The sequence below is a fragment of the Salmo salar genome, chromosome ssa03 (assembly GCF_905237065.1).
Source record: "Salmo salar chromosome ssa03, Ssal_v3.1, whole genome shotgun sequence".
In the NCBI taxonomy this organism is placed as follows: domain Eukaryota; kingdom Metazoa; phylum Chordata; class Actinopteri; order Salmoniformes; family Salmonidae; genus Salmo; species Salmo salar.
Genome location: NC_059444.1, coordinates 102,957,059 through 102,976,367, shown reverse-complemented (window position 1 = coordinate 102,976,367; position 19,309 = coordinate 102,957,059). Strand labels below are relative to the sequence as shown.

The 19,309-nt window shown below is 38.5% G+C and overlaps 1 protein-coding gene across 1 annotated transcript in view; it reads right to left on the bottom strand.

The window, feature by feature from the left end:
- Window positions 1–222: 222 nt before the first annotated feature.
- The window catches only part of LOC123741870 (zinc finger protein 239-like), a gene marked incomplete at its 5' end in the record, with an annotated part of 34,271 nt that continues 15,184 nt past the window's right edge, over window positions 223–19,309 (bottom strand). The window contains 2 exons of the mRNA XM_045716099.1: window positions 223–446; window positions 4,834–5,633. Of these exons, the coding sequence (XP_045572055.1) occupies window positions 223–446; window positions 4,834–5,633 (1,024 nt within the window). The remainder of the gene's footprint in view (window positions 447–4,833; window positions 5,634–19,309) is intronic.

The following is a 19,309-nucleotide window of genomic DNA, read 5'->3' as shown; positions in this document are numbered from 1 at the left end:
ACATCTGCTTGATGCTGATCATGGGAGGATCAGGACAGTCATGGGTACATCTGCTTGATGCTGATCATGGGAGGATCAGGACAGTCATGGGTACATCTGCTTGATGCTGATCATGGGAGGATCAGGACAGTCATGGGAACATCTGCTTGATGCTGATCATGGGAGGATCAGGACAGTCATGGGAACATCTGCTTGATGCTGATCATGGGAGGATCAGGACAGTCATGGGTACATCTGCTTGATGCTGATCATGGGAGGATCAGGACAGCCATGCTGCTTCAGGTAGTTGTGCAGCACAGCTGTAGCAATGATCACCTTGCAGCAACTTCTTGGCTTGAAACCAAGTGTATTGCGAAAACACTGGAATCTATTTTTCCATACGCCAAACACACGCTGGACCATCCCTCTCGTGTGGATATGAGGTCTGTTGTATCTTTGCTGCTCAGCTGTTGTGGGATTTATGTCTGGAGTGAATAAAAAGTTACTCTAGTAGTCCACTATGTTGTCCTCTCTGAAACTGAGACCAATGAAGAGTTGAGGGAAATCCTTCAATGGTGAGTTGCACCTTTCCAACAGGCAACAATGTTTGAGAACTCTAAATGAGGATTAGCATCCACCCTGAACATTGATGGTTGACCAGTTGTTATGGTTACGGTACTCCTCAGCATCAGGAGTTGATGGAGAACCAGTTGTTATGGTTACGGTACTCCTCCGCATCAGGAGTTGATGGTAAACCAGTTGTTATGGTTACGGTACTCCTCAGCATCAGGAGTTGATGTAAAACCAGTTGTTATGGTTACGGTACTCCGCAGCATCAGGAGTTGATGGAAAACCAGTTGTTATGGTTACGGTACTCCTCAGCATCAGGAGTTGATGGTAAACCAGTTGTTATGGTTACGGTACCCCGCAGCATCAGGAGTTGATGGACACTTGATGGGAACATGACATCCATCTAACCAGCCAATCACTCCTGGGAGCTGCCCACATTCAGATATTCATATTGCACTTTATAGTTGGCTTGGCCAGCAGCATCAGGAAACTAGATGTAAAGACTCCTCCTGCAGACTTTATAGTTGGCTTGGCCAGCAGCATCAGGAAACTAGATGTAAAGACTCCTCCTGCAGACTTTATAGTTGGCTTGGCCAGCAGCATCAGGAAACTAGATGTAAAGACTCCTCCTGCAGACTTTATAGTTGGCTTGACCAGCAGCATCAGGAAACTAGATGTAAAGACTCCTCCTGCAGACTTTATAGTTGGCTTGGCCAGCAGCATCAGGAAACTAGATGTAAAGATTCCTCCTGCAGACTTTATAGTTGGCTTGGCCAGCAGCATCAGGAAACTAGATGTAAAGACTCCTCCTGCAGACTTTATAGTTGGCTTGACCAGCAGCATCAGGAAACTAGATGTAAAGACTCCTCCTGCAGACTTTGTGAACTATTAAACACACAGTTGCTTCACTGGCACCGACACAAATCACCAGTTTCACAATGAAAGATTCCAGATGCCAAAAATCTCACAGTGATCAGAACTTGGAGAGAATTGGGTAAAGGCCTTCCTCTTTGAGACAGAGAGGAAAGTCTAGGCTCAAGCAGAGATATGATCTCCAATGCATTTTCTTTGTACATAAGAAAGCGGTCTCAAGGTAATGTAATGGATTCCTCCTATCCACAAGTACTGGTCTGGCCTCTGTAGTGCATGCTGGTCTTCCTTTAGACATTCCACATCATCCAGGCTCCCTCACAAACAGCACTAAGTAGAAGTTAAACCTGCCTCTTTGAAAGATTCATTTAATCTTCCATTTAGTCCTGGAGTAGCTCTAATCCTCCCTCTTGCAATCGCCTTTGATTTGTCCAGAACAGTCTAAATCTACGACTATTTTAAGATAAGTCTGTGCAAGTCGCTTTGAGTTAAGACAGCTCAAACAAGCATTTTAGTCTGAGACTAAGCTTAAGCCTTCTATGTGAAACCGGCTCTGTGTTTTATATAATATGACTAAATGTGTTTCTGTGTTGCAGGGGCAGTCAAGAAATGGAACAGCAAGGCCACAGAACATGACATAAGCAGAGCTGTGGGAGACCACCTCAAGCCCCTGGTAGAGCCGGGGTGGTGTTTACCACTCCACCACGCCTTCAGCAGGCTGGAAAAGTGGGATTGATACTGTTTTTCATACTAAGAGGGACCAAGAGTTTGTTGATTGGTCAGTCATTGGGTTCATTTGTTGAAATCAAATTAAGTTTTATTTATACAGCACATTTCAGACACGGATGCAACACAATGGCTTCACAGGAAAAAATAAATAAAAATGAAAATATTTAGAACACAACAAACAGAAGACTAACAACTGAAAGACTAATGAACATTCTAAGGAAATGACATTGACTAAAATATTAATTGGATGCAACATCCAACCCAAAATATAACTTGTTTTTTAGGAGGGGTTCTGAAAGACACTATGGGGGTGTCCACTGAAAGTTGACTAGTAACAACAACTGGGATCTAAAAGACACCCACCATGAGACCCACTAAATCTGCCCAAGAAGAGGAAAACAACATAAAAACCCACACCAAACTTAAAGACAGGAAGCAAACCAAAAAGGTGGAGCAACTAAAGGTGTTGACTCTCCACATGTATCAAGACAACTGGAGCACTGGGCCAGACACTCTTAAATAGAACCTGGACCAGCTCAGGTGAAACACCTTCCCACTAACGAGATGGACAAGCCAGCACAGGTGTAACACATACTGACTAACGAGGTGACACCAATCAGTGCGTCCTACGTGCTAACGAGCTAGACGTGCTGACGAGCTAGACGTGCTGACGGAGCTAGACGTGCTAACGAGCTAGACGCGCTAACGAGCTAGACGCTCTGACGGAGCTAGACGTGCTAACGAGCCAGACGTGCTAACGGGCTAGACGTGCTAACGAGCTATACGTGCTAACGAGCTAGACGTACTAAAGTCCAACCTCAAAACATAAATGGAAAAACCAAAGCCTGTAACACCTTAAGACAACAAATATATCCTATATTTTTGTTGGACAAGTTTGCTCACCACCAACAGAAAACAACTTCCATTTCATATTAAAATCAACTAAAATGCTTCACCTCCTGTCAACAATTAAAAACAAGAAAAACACACGTATTTCTAAATAATAATATACAATTGAAATATTTTTTTCTCCTTTTTCTCTTCTTTCTATAGAATCCTAAAACTCACTAGCTTCTAGAACTCTCGTCTTCCTAAAACTCCCTAGCTTCTAGAACTCTCGTCTTCCTAAAACTCACTAGCTTCTAGAACTCTCGTCTTCCTAAAACTCACTAGCTTCTAGAACTCTGGTCCACTTGGAACGAGCCCAAACAAAACTCATCTCCAATACGGAAAAAGTCCAAATAAATTGTGATCAAATGTACACCCCTTGGTTAATATGTATTGGCAATAATTAACTTAATGGTGAGGCATGGAATAATAAAACGTATATTTTGTCAGGCTGAATGTTTGAAATATGAGGTGATGTGAGACATGATTCTTCAGTAGTGGAATAAAGACAATTAACGCTTGAATGTTGTGAAGAAATACTGGAGTGATGTAGGATTGTTAATAAAATTGATTACAGACCAAATGATTATACTGCGTCCATGTGTATTTATTTCTTTATTTTAACCTTCATTTAACAGTAACCGAAAGGTTGCTGGATTGAATCGCGAGCTGACAAGGTAAATCTGTCGTTCTGCACCTGAACATGGCAGTTAACCCTCTGTTCCCCGGTAGGCAATAATTGTCAATAAGTCAGTTATGAACAAATTCTGATTTTCAATGACGGCCCAACGCTCTAACCACTAGGCTACCTGCAACTAAGTTGAAATTAAGTTGTTTTCAAGTCACTGAAAAAACTTGGCATAGTCTTCTTTTCAACGTCTTTTCAATTACATGTTGCTAGGTGGGATATCCCCAATGTCAAAACACAGTTTAAACGTGTCCAAATCAATAACCAATAAGCAGAAACAGTTTGGGATGAATTGAAAACCTAAACATAACATGTGCTATATACACAAACATCTGCCACAATAATCATATTACTTGTATTTTTTTAAAACAAGCACCTTATAAACTGCACCAGAAACGCTGTTGTTTTGACAAGTAGCAATAAATCACTGATATCGATTAGGAGGGAAATCAGGTTGTACTGCTGTTGAAACTAACACAACTAAAAAACACATGGAAATGGGAGATATATTTTACCTCACTGGTTAGAGGACAACCTGCAGAAGACAGTCAGCTACATTTTGGAGTGATACATTTAAATGTAGGGGTCGCTAAACAAAGGAACTTATTTGTCATCACTCATCGATATCATGTTGAAATCAATTATGCAAGAGGAGGGACATGAGGTTGCACATCCTGTTAAAACGAACAGCTGAAAAACCACATGGAATCTGGGAGTAATGTGTACATCCCTGGTCAGAGGACAACTTGTAGAAAGCTGCTAGCTACATTTTGAAGTGTTGCATTTTGATTCAAGTGGGTCACCAACGTGGTAAGTGTAACACAACTCTTTTTTTGTTAGTCATTTTTTGTTAAATCACATAAATAGTAACTCTTCCATTTCAGAGCCTGGATTTTCCCCCTGAGGCTAATATCCATATCATGTTGAAATCAATAGAACAGGGGACAAACGTTTAGGATTCTACATTGTGACATCATTAAAATACTCCTACTACAATGTTAAAACTTTCTACATTGTGACATTAATTCATAGATATCATGAAACAACTTCTTCATGTATGTATTTTCTGATATTTGATCAGAGATTTTTTTTATCAGATTATCTCTGGTCACAGGTATGAGGTTTCTCTCCTGTGTGTGTTCTCTGGTGTTTAGTCAGACCACCAGACTCAGTAAAACTCTTCCCACACTGACCACAGCTATAGAGTTTCTCTCCTGTGTGTGTTCTCTGGTGTACTGTCAGCTGGCTAGATTTAACAAAACTCTTCCCACATTGACCACAGCTATACGGTTTCTCTCCTGTGTGCGTTCTCTGATGTAAAGTCAGATGGTCAGATCTAGTAAAACTCTTCCCACATTGATCACAGCTATAAGATTTCTCTCCTGTGTGCGTTCTCTGGTGCACTGTCAGATGGCCAGATTGACTAAAACTCTTCCCACATTGACCACAGCTATAAGATTTCTCTCCTGTGTGTATTCTCTGGTGTAGAGTAAGATAGGTAGATGCCGCAAAACCCTTCCCACATTGACCACAGCTATACGGTTTCTCTCCTGTGTGCGTTCTCTGGTGTAAAGTCAGATGGTCAGATCTAGTAAAACTCTTCCCACATTGATCACAGCTATAAGGTTTCTCTCCTGTGTGCGTTCTCTGGTGTAAAGTCAGCTGGCCAGATGTAGTAAAACTCTTCCCACATTGATTACAGCTATAAGATTTCTCTCCTGTGTGTATTCTCTGGTGCACTGTCAGATGGCCAGATTGACTAAAACTCTTCCCACATTGACCACAGCTATAAGATTTCTCTCCTGTGTGTATTCTCTGGTGTAGAGTAAGATAGGTAGATGCTGCAAAACCCTTCCCACATTGAGTACAGCTATAAGGTCTCTCTCCTGTGTGGATTCTCTGATGAATTTTAATGCCTGATGAGGTGAATCTCTTCCCACAGTCAGAGCAGCAGTGAGATTTTTTCCCTGTGGATCTCTGCAGGTGTTTATTGAGGTGTTCTGATCTGGAGAGACTCTTCTCTGCCTCTTCAGCATCAAGAGGTTGTTGAGACTCCCCAGAGGATCCACAACTGTCCCGCCTCTCTCCTGTGTGAACAACAAAGACAGACAGATGGTTAAAGGCCCACAACAGCGGTAATCCACTGTAAAAGTGTTGCCAACAGCGCAGCCACGATGTTGTACAACAATTGACGTCTGTAATGAATGTTAAAATTATTTGACAATTGTCTTAAAATGAGCAAGAATAGTCATATTTTGTCTTGTTTTCACATTAGTAGTAAAATCGATGATGGTAGGCTAGAAATAAGTTATTCATGTTGTTGAAACTCGAAGCAGTGTGCCAGACAACTCTTTGTATCCAATGTAGGCCCCTTTTTGTGTTTAATAAAATTGCGGCACGAGGGCGATGCACACACAATTTGATTGCATAAACTCCTCCCTGCTAATGAGGAAACCGCTAGTTATGGATGTAGTATATCTGGTAATGAGGAAACCACTAGTTATGGATGTAGTATATCTAGTAATGAGGAAACCACTAGTTATGGATGTAGAATATCTGGTAATGAGGAAACCACTAGTTATGGATGTAGTATATCTGGTAATGAGGAAACCACTAGTTATGGATGTAGTATATCTGGTAATGAGGAAACCACTAGTTATGGATGTAGTATATCTGCTAATGAGGAAACCACTAGTTATGGATGTAGTATATCTGGTAATGAGGAAACCACTAGTTATGGATGTAGTATATCTGGTAATGAGGAAACCACTAGTTATGGATGTAGTATATCTGCTAATGAGGAAACCACTAGTTATGGATGTAGTATATCTGGTAATGAGGAAACCACTAGTTATGGATGTAGTATATCTGCTAATGAGGAAACCACTAGTTATGGATGTAGTATATCTGGTAATGAGGAAACCACTAGTTATGGATGTGGTATATCTGGTAATGAGGAAACCACTAGTTATGGATGTAGTATATCTGGTAATGAGGAAACCACTAGTTATGGATGTAGTATATCTGAAATGGTGAGCAAAGATTTTAGTTTTTCACAATGTATTCTGAATGGGGGAAAACTCAGGGGAGTAACCTCCATTACCAGGTTGCTTATGAGTTCATTTCACACTACTTTGGATTATAATTGTAAGGCTTGTTTGAATTTCCTGCTTAATATAATGTTTGTGTCGTCATCGCAAATCAACCGCTTTGTACTTAAAAAACACTTCAACCAGTAAAATGCTCTTTGGCTTTTCCATCAGCCTGACAATGAGGGGTTGTACACTGTTTGCCAAATTGGCCCATAACTTCACCTAACAACAATCATACCTATGTAATGAACGAAGAAGCACTTTGGTTGTTGTTGCATGACATACATAGTGTCCTCTAGGACCCATAACAATAACATAGACCTACTGTAGGACCCATAACTTCCCCTAACAATAACAGAACTACTGTTGGACCCATAACTTCACCTAACAATAACATAGACCTACTGTAGGACCCATAACTTCACCTAACAACAACATAGACCTACTGTAGGACCCATAACTTCACCTAACAACAACATAGACCTACTGTAGGACCCATAACTTCACCTAACAACAACATAGACCTACTGTAGGACCCATAACTTCACCTAACAACAACATAGACCTACTGTAGGACCCATAACTTCACCTAACAACAACATAGACCTACTGTAGGACCCATAACTTCACCTAACAACAACATAGACCTACTGTAGGACCCATAACTTCACCTAACAACAACATAGACCTACTGTAGGGCCCATAACAACAAATATAGGAAAATAGCTCTGTGTGTTGAACAATAGCCTATCCATCAAGGAACATTTCTCTACACATTATGAGCAAAGTAGGGATGTTGGATCCAACGTGGAGCGTATCTCTGTGTCCAAACAGACTAACGAGACCCTACTGTAAATCAACCAGACAATAACACATTATAAACATCCATTTGTTAGGGATGTTGGATCCAACATGGAGAACGGCATAACTGTCTTTACCAGAGTAATGAATGAAGAAGCACTTTGGTTGTTGTTGCATGTTGTGGCTTCTGTCATGTGACTGTCATTCAGAAAATGATTTCCTGGATCAGCTGATGATAGTTGAACATGTGACTGTAACTAAACAGCTACAGTATTAAGAATGATGTGTAATTATTGAAGAACTGCGTTAATGACAGTATCCATTTGGGTGTTGTCAATAAAGTTAAGGTGACTCTCGGTTAGAACCATTGGATTTAGTAAACTCTGAAATGATTTAGGATTTCTGTTCCCATGAAAACTGTTTTCCCAGCGTAACATAAGGAGACACTAAATGTTACGTAGTTAGAGAGCATTTCAGAGATCTGAATACAAAAAACTGTCCTAACAGGACAATAACCTAAACCACAAGGCCAAATCTACACTGGAGGAGCTTACCAAGATGACATTGAATGTTCCTGAGTGGCCTAGTTACAGTTTGGACTTAAATAGTCTTGAAAGTCTATAGCAAGACTTGAAAACGGCTTTCTAGCAATGATCAACAACCAACTTGACAGAACAGGAAGGATTTTAAAAAGAATAATGAATATTCACATGAAGATCAGTCTCCTATTGGATGACATCACGACTTCCCATCAAGCCAACTCCTTGGAGGCCTTACTATGACATCATTCACTCCTTCTAGTTTGCAGTTGTTAAAAAAAACACTATTTTACTCAAAACATTTATTTGTTTCCCATTAGTGTGTTTATACTTTACTGTATTTATATATCACTTTTCAACAGGAAAAGTTTAAAAATCCCTGGAGGACGTCATGAACAATTCATACAGTACAAAAACATATTTGAGTGTAGAATGCCCTTTTAAAAATCACACATTAGTTCAACAACTGCAGAGTTTGTGTCCCTGTTTTATAAGATAGTACTCACTGTATTTACTGGTGTTAATCAGATCAATGTCCCTGTTTTATTAGATAGTAATCACTGTATTTACTGGTGTTAATCAGATCAATGTCCCTGTTTTATTAGATAGTACTCACTGTATTTACTGGTGTTAATCAGATCAATGTCCCTGTTTTATTAGATAGTACTCACTGTATTTACTGGTGTTAATCAGATCAATGTCCCTGTTTTATTAGATAGTACTCACTGTATTTACTTGTGTTAATCAGATCAATGTCCCTGTTTTATTAGATAGTACTCACTGTATTTACTGGTGTTAATCAGATCAATGTCCCTGTTTTATTAGATAGTACTCACTGTATTTACTGGTGTTAACCAGATCAATGTCCCTGTTTTATTAGATAGTACTCACTGTATTTACTGGTGTTAATCAGATCAATGTCCCTGTTTTATTAGATAGTACTCACTGTATTTACTGGAGTTAACCAGATCAATGTCCCTGTTTTATAAGATAGTACTCACTGTATTTACTGGTGTTAATCAGTTCTCCAGTCTTCTCTTCTTCGTGCTCCTCTAATGTGACAGTAATCTCCCCCTCTTCATCTTTCACTCCAAAAACTGCATCTTCCTCCTTTTCTTTCACAGTAACATCCTCCTCCTCTTTCACTCTGAACGCGTCTTCCTCTTCTTTCACTGTAACGTCTTTCTCTTCTTTTTTCACGGTAACAGCCTCACCCTCTACTTGTTTTTGTATTGTAACAGCCTCCTCCTCCTCCTCCTCTTTCACGAGAGCTTCTTTCTCCGTCCAACAGACCTCTTCTTTAGCAGGAGGAGAGTAGCTTAGTGAACTCATGGTCGGGGATGTTAGCTAGCTAGGCTAGTGCTAACTTAACCAGCCAGCTAGTTGACTTACAACGTAAATATTAAATTAAATGGGGTAGCTAGTTGTTTCCACATAAGTATGTTTAAAGCAAAGTGACAAATAAACCACGAAATTGTCTAAAGAACTTGAATGTTCCGACTTTGTCGGCTAGCGAGCTACCGAGGTGGCTGCAGTTGTTGAAGAAGCGTTCCGTCCACTAGATTATACGTCACACTAGAAACATCGCCTGAAAGACACATATCGCCATCTGCTGTCTGGAGGGAGGAAACGCAGTTGAGGAGGGAAAACTATTTTTATTCTTCATTGAATTATAATATTATAAAGCAGTTTAGGGAAACGTTTTTTTCTCTCCATTAAATATTAATATTATATCAACACGTACAAAAAGCAACAAGTGCTGTTTGATTAATTCCGTTTTTATGAGAATTTAAAACAAACTCTACATCTACTCCACTGTATTTACTGGTGTTAATCAGATCAATGTCCCTGTTTTATTAGATGGTACTCACTGTATTTACTGGTGTTAATCAGATCAATGTCCCTATTTGACTCAGTCAAAAAACAAGATATCAAAATAAGCACCTAGTTATTAATACCCTTGATAAAGATGAGCAAAAATGTATAAAATAAATCAACTTTAACCACTACCAGGATATTTTAGCCCAAAACCTGGTTATCTCTCTGCTAGGAGGCTGAAACTTGGCCATAAGTGGATCTTCCAGCAAAACAAAGAAACTGTAAATTGGGCACAAAATCAAAAATGTTCTATGGCCAACTCAGTCTTCGGACTTGAACTCCATTGAAAACCTGTGGTTTGAATTGAACAGGGCAGTCCATAAGACAGACTAAATAAATCAAGGACCTGGAGAGATTCTGTATGGAGGAAGGGTCTAAGGTCCCACCCAATGTGTTCTCTAATCTCATTAAACATTTCAGTGTCGTTATTCTCCCAAGGGGAGGGTGCTGGAGTTTTGAAAACATGGGAGGCAATAATTCAGACCCCTACCTTTTGAGAATTACATGATAAACTAAATCTCTTTCTCTGAGCAATTCTATTAGTATAAAATAATATAATTTCTGTATTTTTTACATACAATATAGCTCAGTATTTTAATTATTTATTTAATAGAGTCGTTTATCTCATCTTTATCAAGGGTGTCAACAATTTTGTCCCCCACTGACCTCCATACTGCTGCTACATGGTGTAACAATACATCATGTAGATGTCTATAATGAACAGACTAGGTCTATACTGCTCCTACATGGTGTAACAATACATCATGTAGATGTATATAATGAACAGACTAGGTCTATACTGCTCCTACATGGTGTAACAATACATCATGTAGATGGATATAATGAACAGACTAGGTCTATACTGATCCTACATGGTGTAACAATACATCATGTAGATGTATATAATGAACAGACTAGGTCTATACTGCTGCTACATGGTGTAACAATACATCATGTAGATGTATATAATGAACAGACTAGGTCTATACTGCTCCTACATGGACTAACAATACATCATGTAGATGTATATAATGAACAGACTAGGTCTATACTGCTCCTACATGGTGTAACAATACATCATGTAGATGTATATAATGAACAGACTAGGTCTATACTGCTCCTACATGGTGTAACAATACATCATGTAGATGTATATAATGAACAGACTAGGTCTATACTGCTCCTACATGGACTAACAATACATCATGTAGATGTATATACATCAACTATACATCAACTATACATAATGAACAGACTAGGTCTATACTGCTCCTACATGGTGTAACAATACATCATGTAGATGTATATAATGAACAGACTAGGTCTATACTGCTCCTACATGGTGTAACAATACATCATGTAGATGGATATAATGAACAGACTAGGTCTATACTGATCCTACATGGTGTAGCAATACATCATGTAGATGTATATAATGAACAGACTAGGTCTATACTGCTGCTACATGGTGTAACAATACATCATGTAGATGTATATAATGAACAGACTAGGTCTATACTGCTCCTACATGGACTAACAATACATCATGTAGATGTATATAATGAACAGACTAGGTCTATACTGCTCCTACATGGTGTAACAATACATCATGTAGATGTATATAATGAACAGACTAGGTCTATACTGCTCCTACATGGTGTAACAATACATCATGTAGATGTATATAATGAACAGACTAGGTCTATACTGCTCCTACATGGTGTAACAATACATCATGTAGATGTACATAATGAACAGACTAGGTCTATACTGCTCCTACATGGTGTAACAATACATCATGTAGATGTATATAATGAACAGACTAGGTCTATACTGCTCCTACATGGTGTAACAATACATCATGTAGATGGATATAATGAACAGACTAGGTCTATACTGATCCTACATGGTGTAACAATACATCATGTAGATGTATATAATGAACAGACTAGGTCTATACTGCTGCTACATGGTGTAACAATACATCATGTAGATGTATATAATGAACAGACTAGGTCTATACTGCTCCTACATGGACTAACAATACATCATGTAGATGTATATAATGAACAGACTAGGTCTATACTGCTCCTACATGGTGTAACAATACATCATGTAGATGTATATAATGAACAGACTAGGTCTATACTGCTCCTATATGGTGTAACAATACATCATGTAGATGTATATAATGAACAGACTAGGTCTATACTGCTCCTACATGGACTAACAATACATCATGTAGATGTATATACATCAACTATACATCAACTATACATAATGAACAGACTAGGTCTATACTGCTCCTACATGGTGTAACAATACATCATGTAGATGTATATAATGAACAGACTAGGTCTATACTGCTCCTACATGGTGTAACAATACATCATGTAGATGTATATAATGAACAGACTAGGTCTATACTGCTCCTACATGGTGTAACAATACATCATGTAGATGTACATAATGAACAGACTAGGTCTATACTGCTCCTACATGGTGTAACAATACATCATGTAGATGTACATAATGAACAGACTAGGTCTATACTGCTCCTACATGGTGTAACAATACATCATGTAGATGTATATAATGAACAGACTAGGTCTATACTGCTCCTACATGGTGTAACAATACATCATGTAGATGTATATAATGAACAGACTAGGTCTATACTGCTCCTACATGGTGTAACAATACATCATGTAGATGGATATAATGAACAGACTAGGTCTATACTGATCCTACATGGTGTAACAATACATCATGTAGATGTATATAATGAACAGACTAGGTCTATACTGCTGCTACATGGTGTAACAATACTTCATGTAGATGTATATAATGAACAGACTAGGTCTATACTGCTCCTACATGGACTAACAATACATCATGTAGATGTATATAATGAACAGACTAGGTCTATACTGCTCCTACATGGTGTAACAATACATCATGTAGATGTATATAATGAACAGACTAGGTCTATACTGCTCCTACATGGTGTAACAATACATCATGTAGATGTATATAATGAACAGACTAGGTCTATACTGCTCCTACATGGTGTAACTATACATCATGTAGATGTATATAATGAACAGACTAGGTCTATACTGCTCCTACATGGTGTAACAATACATCATGTAGATGTATATAATGAACAGACTAGGTCTATACTGCTCCTACATGGTGTAACAATACATCATGTAGATGGATATAATGAACAGACTAGGTCTATACTGATCCTACATGGTGTAACAATACATCATGTAGATGTATATAATGAACAGACTAGGTCTATACTGCTGCTACATGGTGTAACAATACATCATGTAGATGTATATAATGAACAGACTAGGTCTATACTGCTCCTACATGGACTAACAATACATCATGTAGATGTATATAATGAACAGACTAGGTCTATACTGCTCCTACATGGTGTAACAATACATCATGTAGATGTATATAATGAACAGACTAGGTCTATACTGCTCCTACATGGTGTAACAATACATCATGTAGATGTATATAATGAACAGACTAGGTCTATACTGCTCCTACATGGACTAACAATACATCATGTAGATGTATATACATCAACTATACATCAACTATACATAATGAACAGACTAGGTCTATACTGCTCCTACATGGTGTAACAATACATCATGTAGATGTATATAATGAACAGACTAGGTCTATACTGCTCCTACATGGTGTAACAATACATCATGTAGATGGATATAATGAACAGACTAGGTCTATACTGATCCTACATGGTGTAGCAATACATCATGTAGATGTATATAATGAACAGACTAGGTCTATACTGCTGCTACATGGTGTAACAATACATCATGTAGATGTATATAATGAACAGACTAGGTCTATACTGCTCCTACATGGACTAACAATACATCATGTAGATGTATATAATGAACAGACTAGGTCTATACTGCTCCTACATGGTGTAACAATACATCATGTAGATGTATATAATGAACAGACTAGGTCTATACTGCTCCTACATGGTGTAACAATACATCATGTAGATGTATATAATGAACAGACTAGGTCTATACTGCTCCTACATGGTGTAACAATACATCATGTAGATGTACATAATGAACAGACTAGGTCTATACTGCTCCTACATGGTGTAACAATACATCATGTAGATGTATATAATGAACAGACTAGGTCTATACTGCTCCTACATGGTGTAACAATACATCATGTAGATGGATATAATGAACAGACTAGGTCTATACTGATCCTACATGGTGTAACAATACATCATGTAGATGTATATAATGAACAGACTAGGTCTATACTGCTGCTACATGGTGTAACAATACATCATGTAGATGTATATAATGAACAGACTAGGTCTATACTGCTCCTACATGGACTAACAATACATCATGTAGATGTATATAATGAACAGACTAGGTCTATACTGCTCCTACATGGTGTAACAATACATCATGTAGATGTATATAATGAACAGACTAGGTCTATACTGCTCCTATATGGTGTAACAATACATCATGTAGATGTATATAATGAACAGACTAGGTCTATACTGCTCCTACATGGACTAACAATACATCATGTAGATGTATATACATCAACTATACATCAACTATACATAATGAACAGACTAGGTCTATACTGCTCCTACATGGTGTAACAATACATCATGTAGATGTATATAATGAACAGACTAGGTCTATACTGCTCCTACATGGTGTAACAATACATCATGTAGATGTATATAATGAACAGACTAGGTCTATACTGCTCCTACATGGTGTAACAATACATCATGTAGATGTACATAATGAACAGACTAGGTCTATACTGCTCCTACATGGTGTAACAATACATCATGTAGATGTACATAATGAACAGACTAGGTCTATACTGCTCCTACATGGTGTAACAATACATCATGTAGATGTATATAATGAACAGACTAGGTCTATACTGCTCCTACATGGTGTAACAATACATCATGTAGATGTATATAATGAACAGACTAGGTCTATACTGCTCCTACATGGTGTAACAATACATCATGTAGATGGATATAATGAACAGACTAGGTCTATACTGATCCTACATGGTGTAACAATACATCATGTAGATGTATATAATGAACAGACTAGGTCTATACTGCTGCTACATGGTGTAACAATACTTCATGTAGATGTATATAATGAACAGACTAGGTCTATACTGCTCCTACATGGACTAACAATACATCATGTAGATGTATATAATGAACAGACTAGGTCTATACTGCTCCTACATGGTGTAACAATACATCATGTAGATGTATATAATGAACAGACTAGGTCTATACTGCTCCTACATGGTGTAACAATACATCATGTAGATGTATATAATGAACAGACTAGGTCTATACTGCTCCTACATGGTGTAACTATACATCATGTAGATGTATATAATGAACAGACTAGGTCTATACTGCTCCTACATGGTGTAACAATACATCATGTAGATATACATAATGAACAGACTAGGTCTATACTGCTCCTACATGGTGTAACAATACATCATGTAGATGTATATAATGAACAGACTAGGTCTATACTGCTCCTACATGGTGTAACAATACATCATGTAGATGTATATAATGAACAGACTAGGTCTATACTGCTCCTACATGGTGTAACAATACATCATGTAGATGGATATAATGAACAGACTAGGTCTATACTGATCCTACATGGTGTAACAATACATCATGTAGATGTATATAATGAACAGACTAGGTCTATACTGCTGCTACATGGTGTAACAATACATCATGTAGATGTATATAATGAACAGACTAGGTCTATACTGCTCCTACATGGACTAACAATACATCATGTAGATGTATATAATGAACAGACTAGGTCTATACTGCTCCTACATGGTGTAACAATACATCATGTAGATGTATATAATGAACAGACTAGGTCTATACTGCTCCTACATGGTGTAACAATACATCATGTAGATGTATATAATGAACAGACTAGGTCTATACTGCTCCTACATGGTGTAACTATACATCATGTAGATGTATATAATGAACAGACTAGGTCTATACTGATCTTACATGGTGTAACAATACATCATGTGGGGCTTTAAGGTGATGTTAGTGTGACGTATAATGTAGTGGACGGAACGCTTCTTTCAACAGCAGCAACAGGCGATTTGTAGATCAGTCAGTCTGCAGTCGCCTGCAGTGTCGAACAAGCCCAATACCAAACCAATCAGGTGGTTGTTTGATGAAATGAAGCTTCAGACGTCATTGATGACGTGCTGCTGATAAAGTGATACAGGCATCGGTACACTGCTTTGAAGTTTACTGCTTATCGATTTGGACGCAGGCCTCGTAGCTCCGGTATCAAAAGTAACATCCCTACTGACAACAAGGCAGCAGAGTCTACCGTGCTAATGCGTTCCCACTAGATAACACAACCACACAGTATATGAAAGCATGAGGTGTGGCTGACGTTTACAAGCTGGAGCTAGATACCGAGCTAGCTCAAACTCTGTAGCACATAGTGCATTGTGGGTAGTTTAGAAGATATCCGGAAATAAGTTTAAGAAATATGTAACAACGCAAAAACATAACTCTTTGTACTTATAGGTAACCAGATTGTGACTACAACTAAGTTACTAAGTCTTTAACCACACTGTGTTGTTACACGGGTGAGTAAAAACGAACGCTTCCTACCCTTTAACTTTTTGTCAGAAAATAAAATAAACGTTTTACTCAACTGCGTTACCCACTCCAGTCAGCAGATGGCGGTGTGGGAATTTAAGGCGATGCTGTTGGTGTGACGTATAATCTAGTGGACGGAACGCTTCTTTCAACAGCAGCAACAGCTATTCAGCCACCTCGGTAGCTTGCTAGACAAAATAGCCGAACCAATAAAGCTCATTAGACGCTTTAGTGTATATTAGCCACTGTGTTTTAAACCCACTTCTGTCGTCTAGTTAGTTATCAGATTTAATTTCATATTTACGGTGTTGTTGTTATTATTCAGCTAGCGGGCTGGTTAAGTTAGCATTAGCCTAGCTAGCTAACATCCCCGACCATGCGGTCACTGAGCTACTCTCCTGCTAATGAAGAGAACATCACAGTAAAACAAGAAGTAGAGGGTGAGGCCGTTACTGTGAAAGAAGAAAAATATGCATTCAGAGTGAAAGAGGAGGAGGATGTTACAGTAAAAGAAGAGGAGGATGCAGTTTATGAAGAGGAAGAGGGGGAGATGACTGTTACATCGATAGAGGAGGAAACTGGACATCTGGGCCCGGTTTCCCAAACGCATCTTAAGGCGTCCAATGGTTCTAACGGTGAACTTAGCCATAAGATGGTTTTGAGAAACCGTTCCCTGATTAACACTAGTAAGTACTGTCTTAAATACAGAGGCACAAACTCTGCAGTTGTTGAACTGATGTGTGGTGTTAAAGCAGAAATATCCAATAGCTACATCCATATTTGGACTTTTAAATTATTTATTTATAGCCATTGATTCTTGAAGAATATAACACATGCCTCATGAGCTTAGTTCAACTGTTGTACCCCATCAGATCCCCAAATAAGCTTGGTTCTAAACATTAGAGTAAAGAAATGTAAATCAACACTGTATACCCTCAACATGGTTAAAACTATAATGTTGATATCATGGATGGTCAGTCCTTGCATCCATAGGTCTGTCTATGAATTTGAAAGTAGTTACATTTCTCCAACCCCATAATCATCTTATTACCAAAACAGTGGTGGAATTACAGCTTTGTTATTGTTTGAACTGCAGATTGATGGGTTGTGTGGGTTTTTTAAATGGCAACAAAATGGCTGCCCAGAGGCTTGGTTTGGTAAACAGCTGAGGAATGGGGGAAGAAGTGTAACCACTCAAATTCATAGAGAAAGCTATTGTAGAAACCGTAACCCAACACCTAGCAACCTCTTCAAGAAGTTTAGACATCTTGGCGTAACAGTTATAAGGTGTTGGCATGACAGTCGCTGGACCCAGGTTTGAGTTCAGCTCAGGGCCTCCCCCTGAATTCACTACACTATGAATACAAAGACTGGCCATCCATGATGTCATAATGATAGTTTAACCAGGTTTCTAGGCTATATAGTATATTCTAGAATTCATCCATGATGTCATAATGATAGTTTAACCAGGTTTCTAGGATATATAGTATATTCTAGAATTCATCCATGATGTCATAATGATAGTTTAACCAGGTTTCTAGGCTATATAGTATATTCTAGAATTCATCCATGATGTCATAATGATAGTTTAACCAGGTTTCTAGGCTATATAGTATATTCTAGAATTCATCCAGGATGTCATAATGATAGTTTAACCAGGTTTCTAGGCTATATAGTATATTCTATAACTGCCAGTGAAGATTTCCTGTGGGGGGCAAATTGTTAGAGCTGTTGATAAGTCATTGTATAAAATTCAGCCAATTTTTTTTCATGCCATTACATTAAAGGCAAGACATACCTAGATTCAATTACATTCATGAATTGGTTTGAAACCTTCTCAAAGTTGGTGCCTTGCCGGATTTGTAAAAAATGGTTTGTCATAAAACACAATTTTTTAAATTTATTTCAACGTAACCTTTATTTAACTAGGCAAGTCAGTTAAGAAAAAATTCTTATTTACAATGACTGACGACGCTGGGCCAGTTGTGCGCCGCCCTATGGGACTCCAAATCACGGCCGGTTGTGATACAGCCTGGATTTGAACCAGGGTGTCTGTAGTGATGCCTCAAGCACTGAGATGCAGTGTCCGCTGCGCCACTCGGGAGCCCCAAAATCATGTTCTAGTGCTGTCCCCAACTAAAATACATCTTGGTCAACCAAGAGTCATCTGTTCTTTCTACCAATCACCCCATGTGTTTTAATAAAATCAACTATATGTACTGAACTTGTCTGATGCTTTAAGCATGCTATTTCATTAAATAATTAAAACACAGAAATGACGAGGGAGCCAGTCGTCAACATAACCTGACTGGAAGGAGCCAGTCATCACTATAACCTGACTAGAGGGAGCCAGTCATCACTATAACCTGACTAGAGGGAGGGAGCCAGTCATCACTATAACCTGACTAGAGGGAGCCAGTCATCACTATAACCTGACTAGAGGGAGCCAGTCATCACTATAACCTGACTAGAGGGAGCCAGTCATCACTATAACCTGACTAGAGGGAGGGAGCCAGTCATC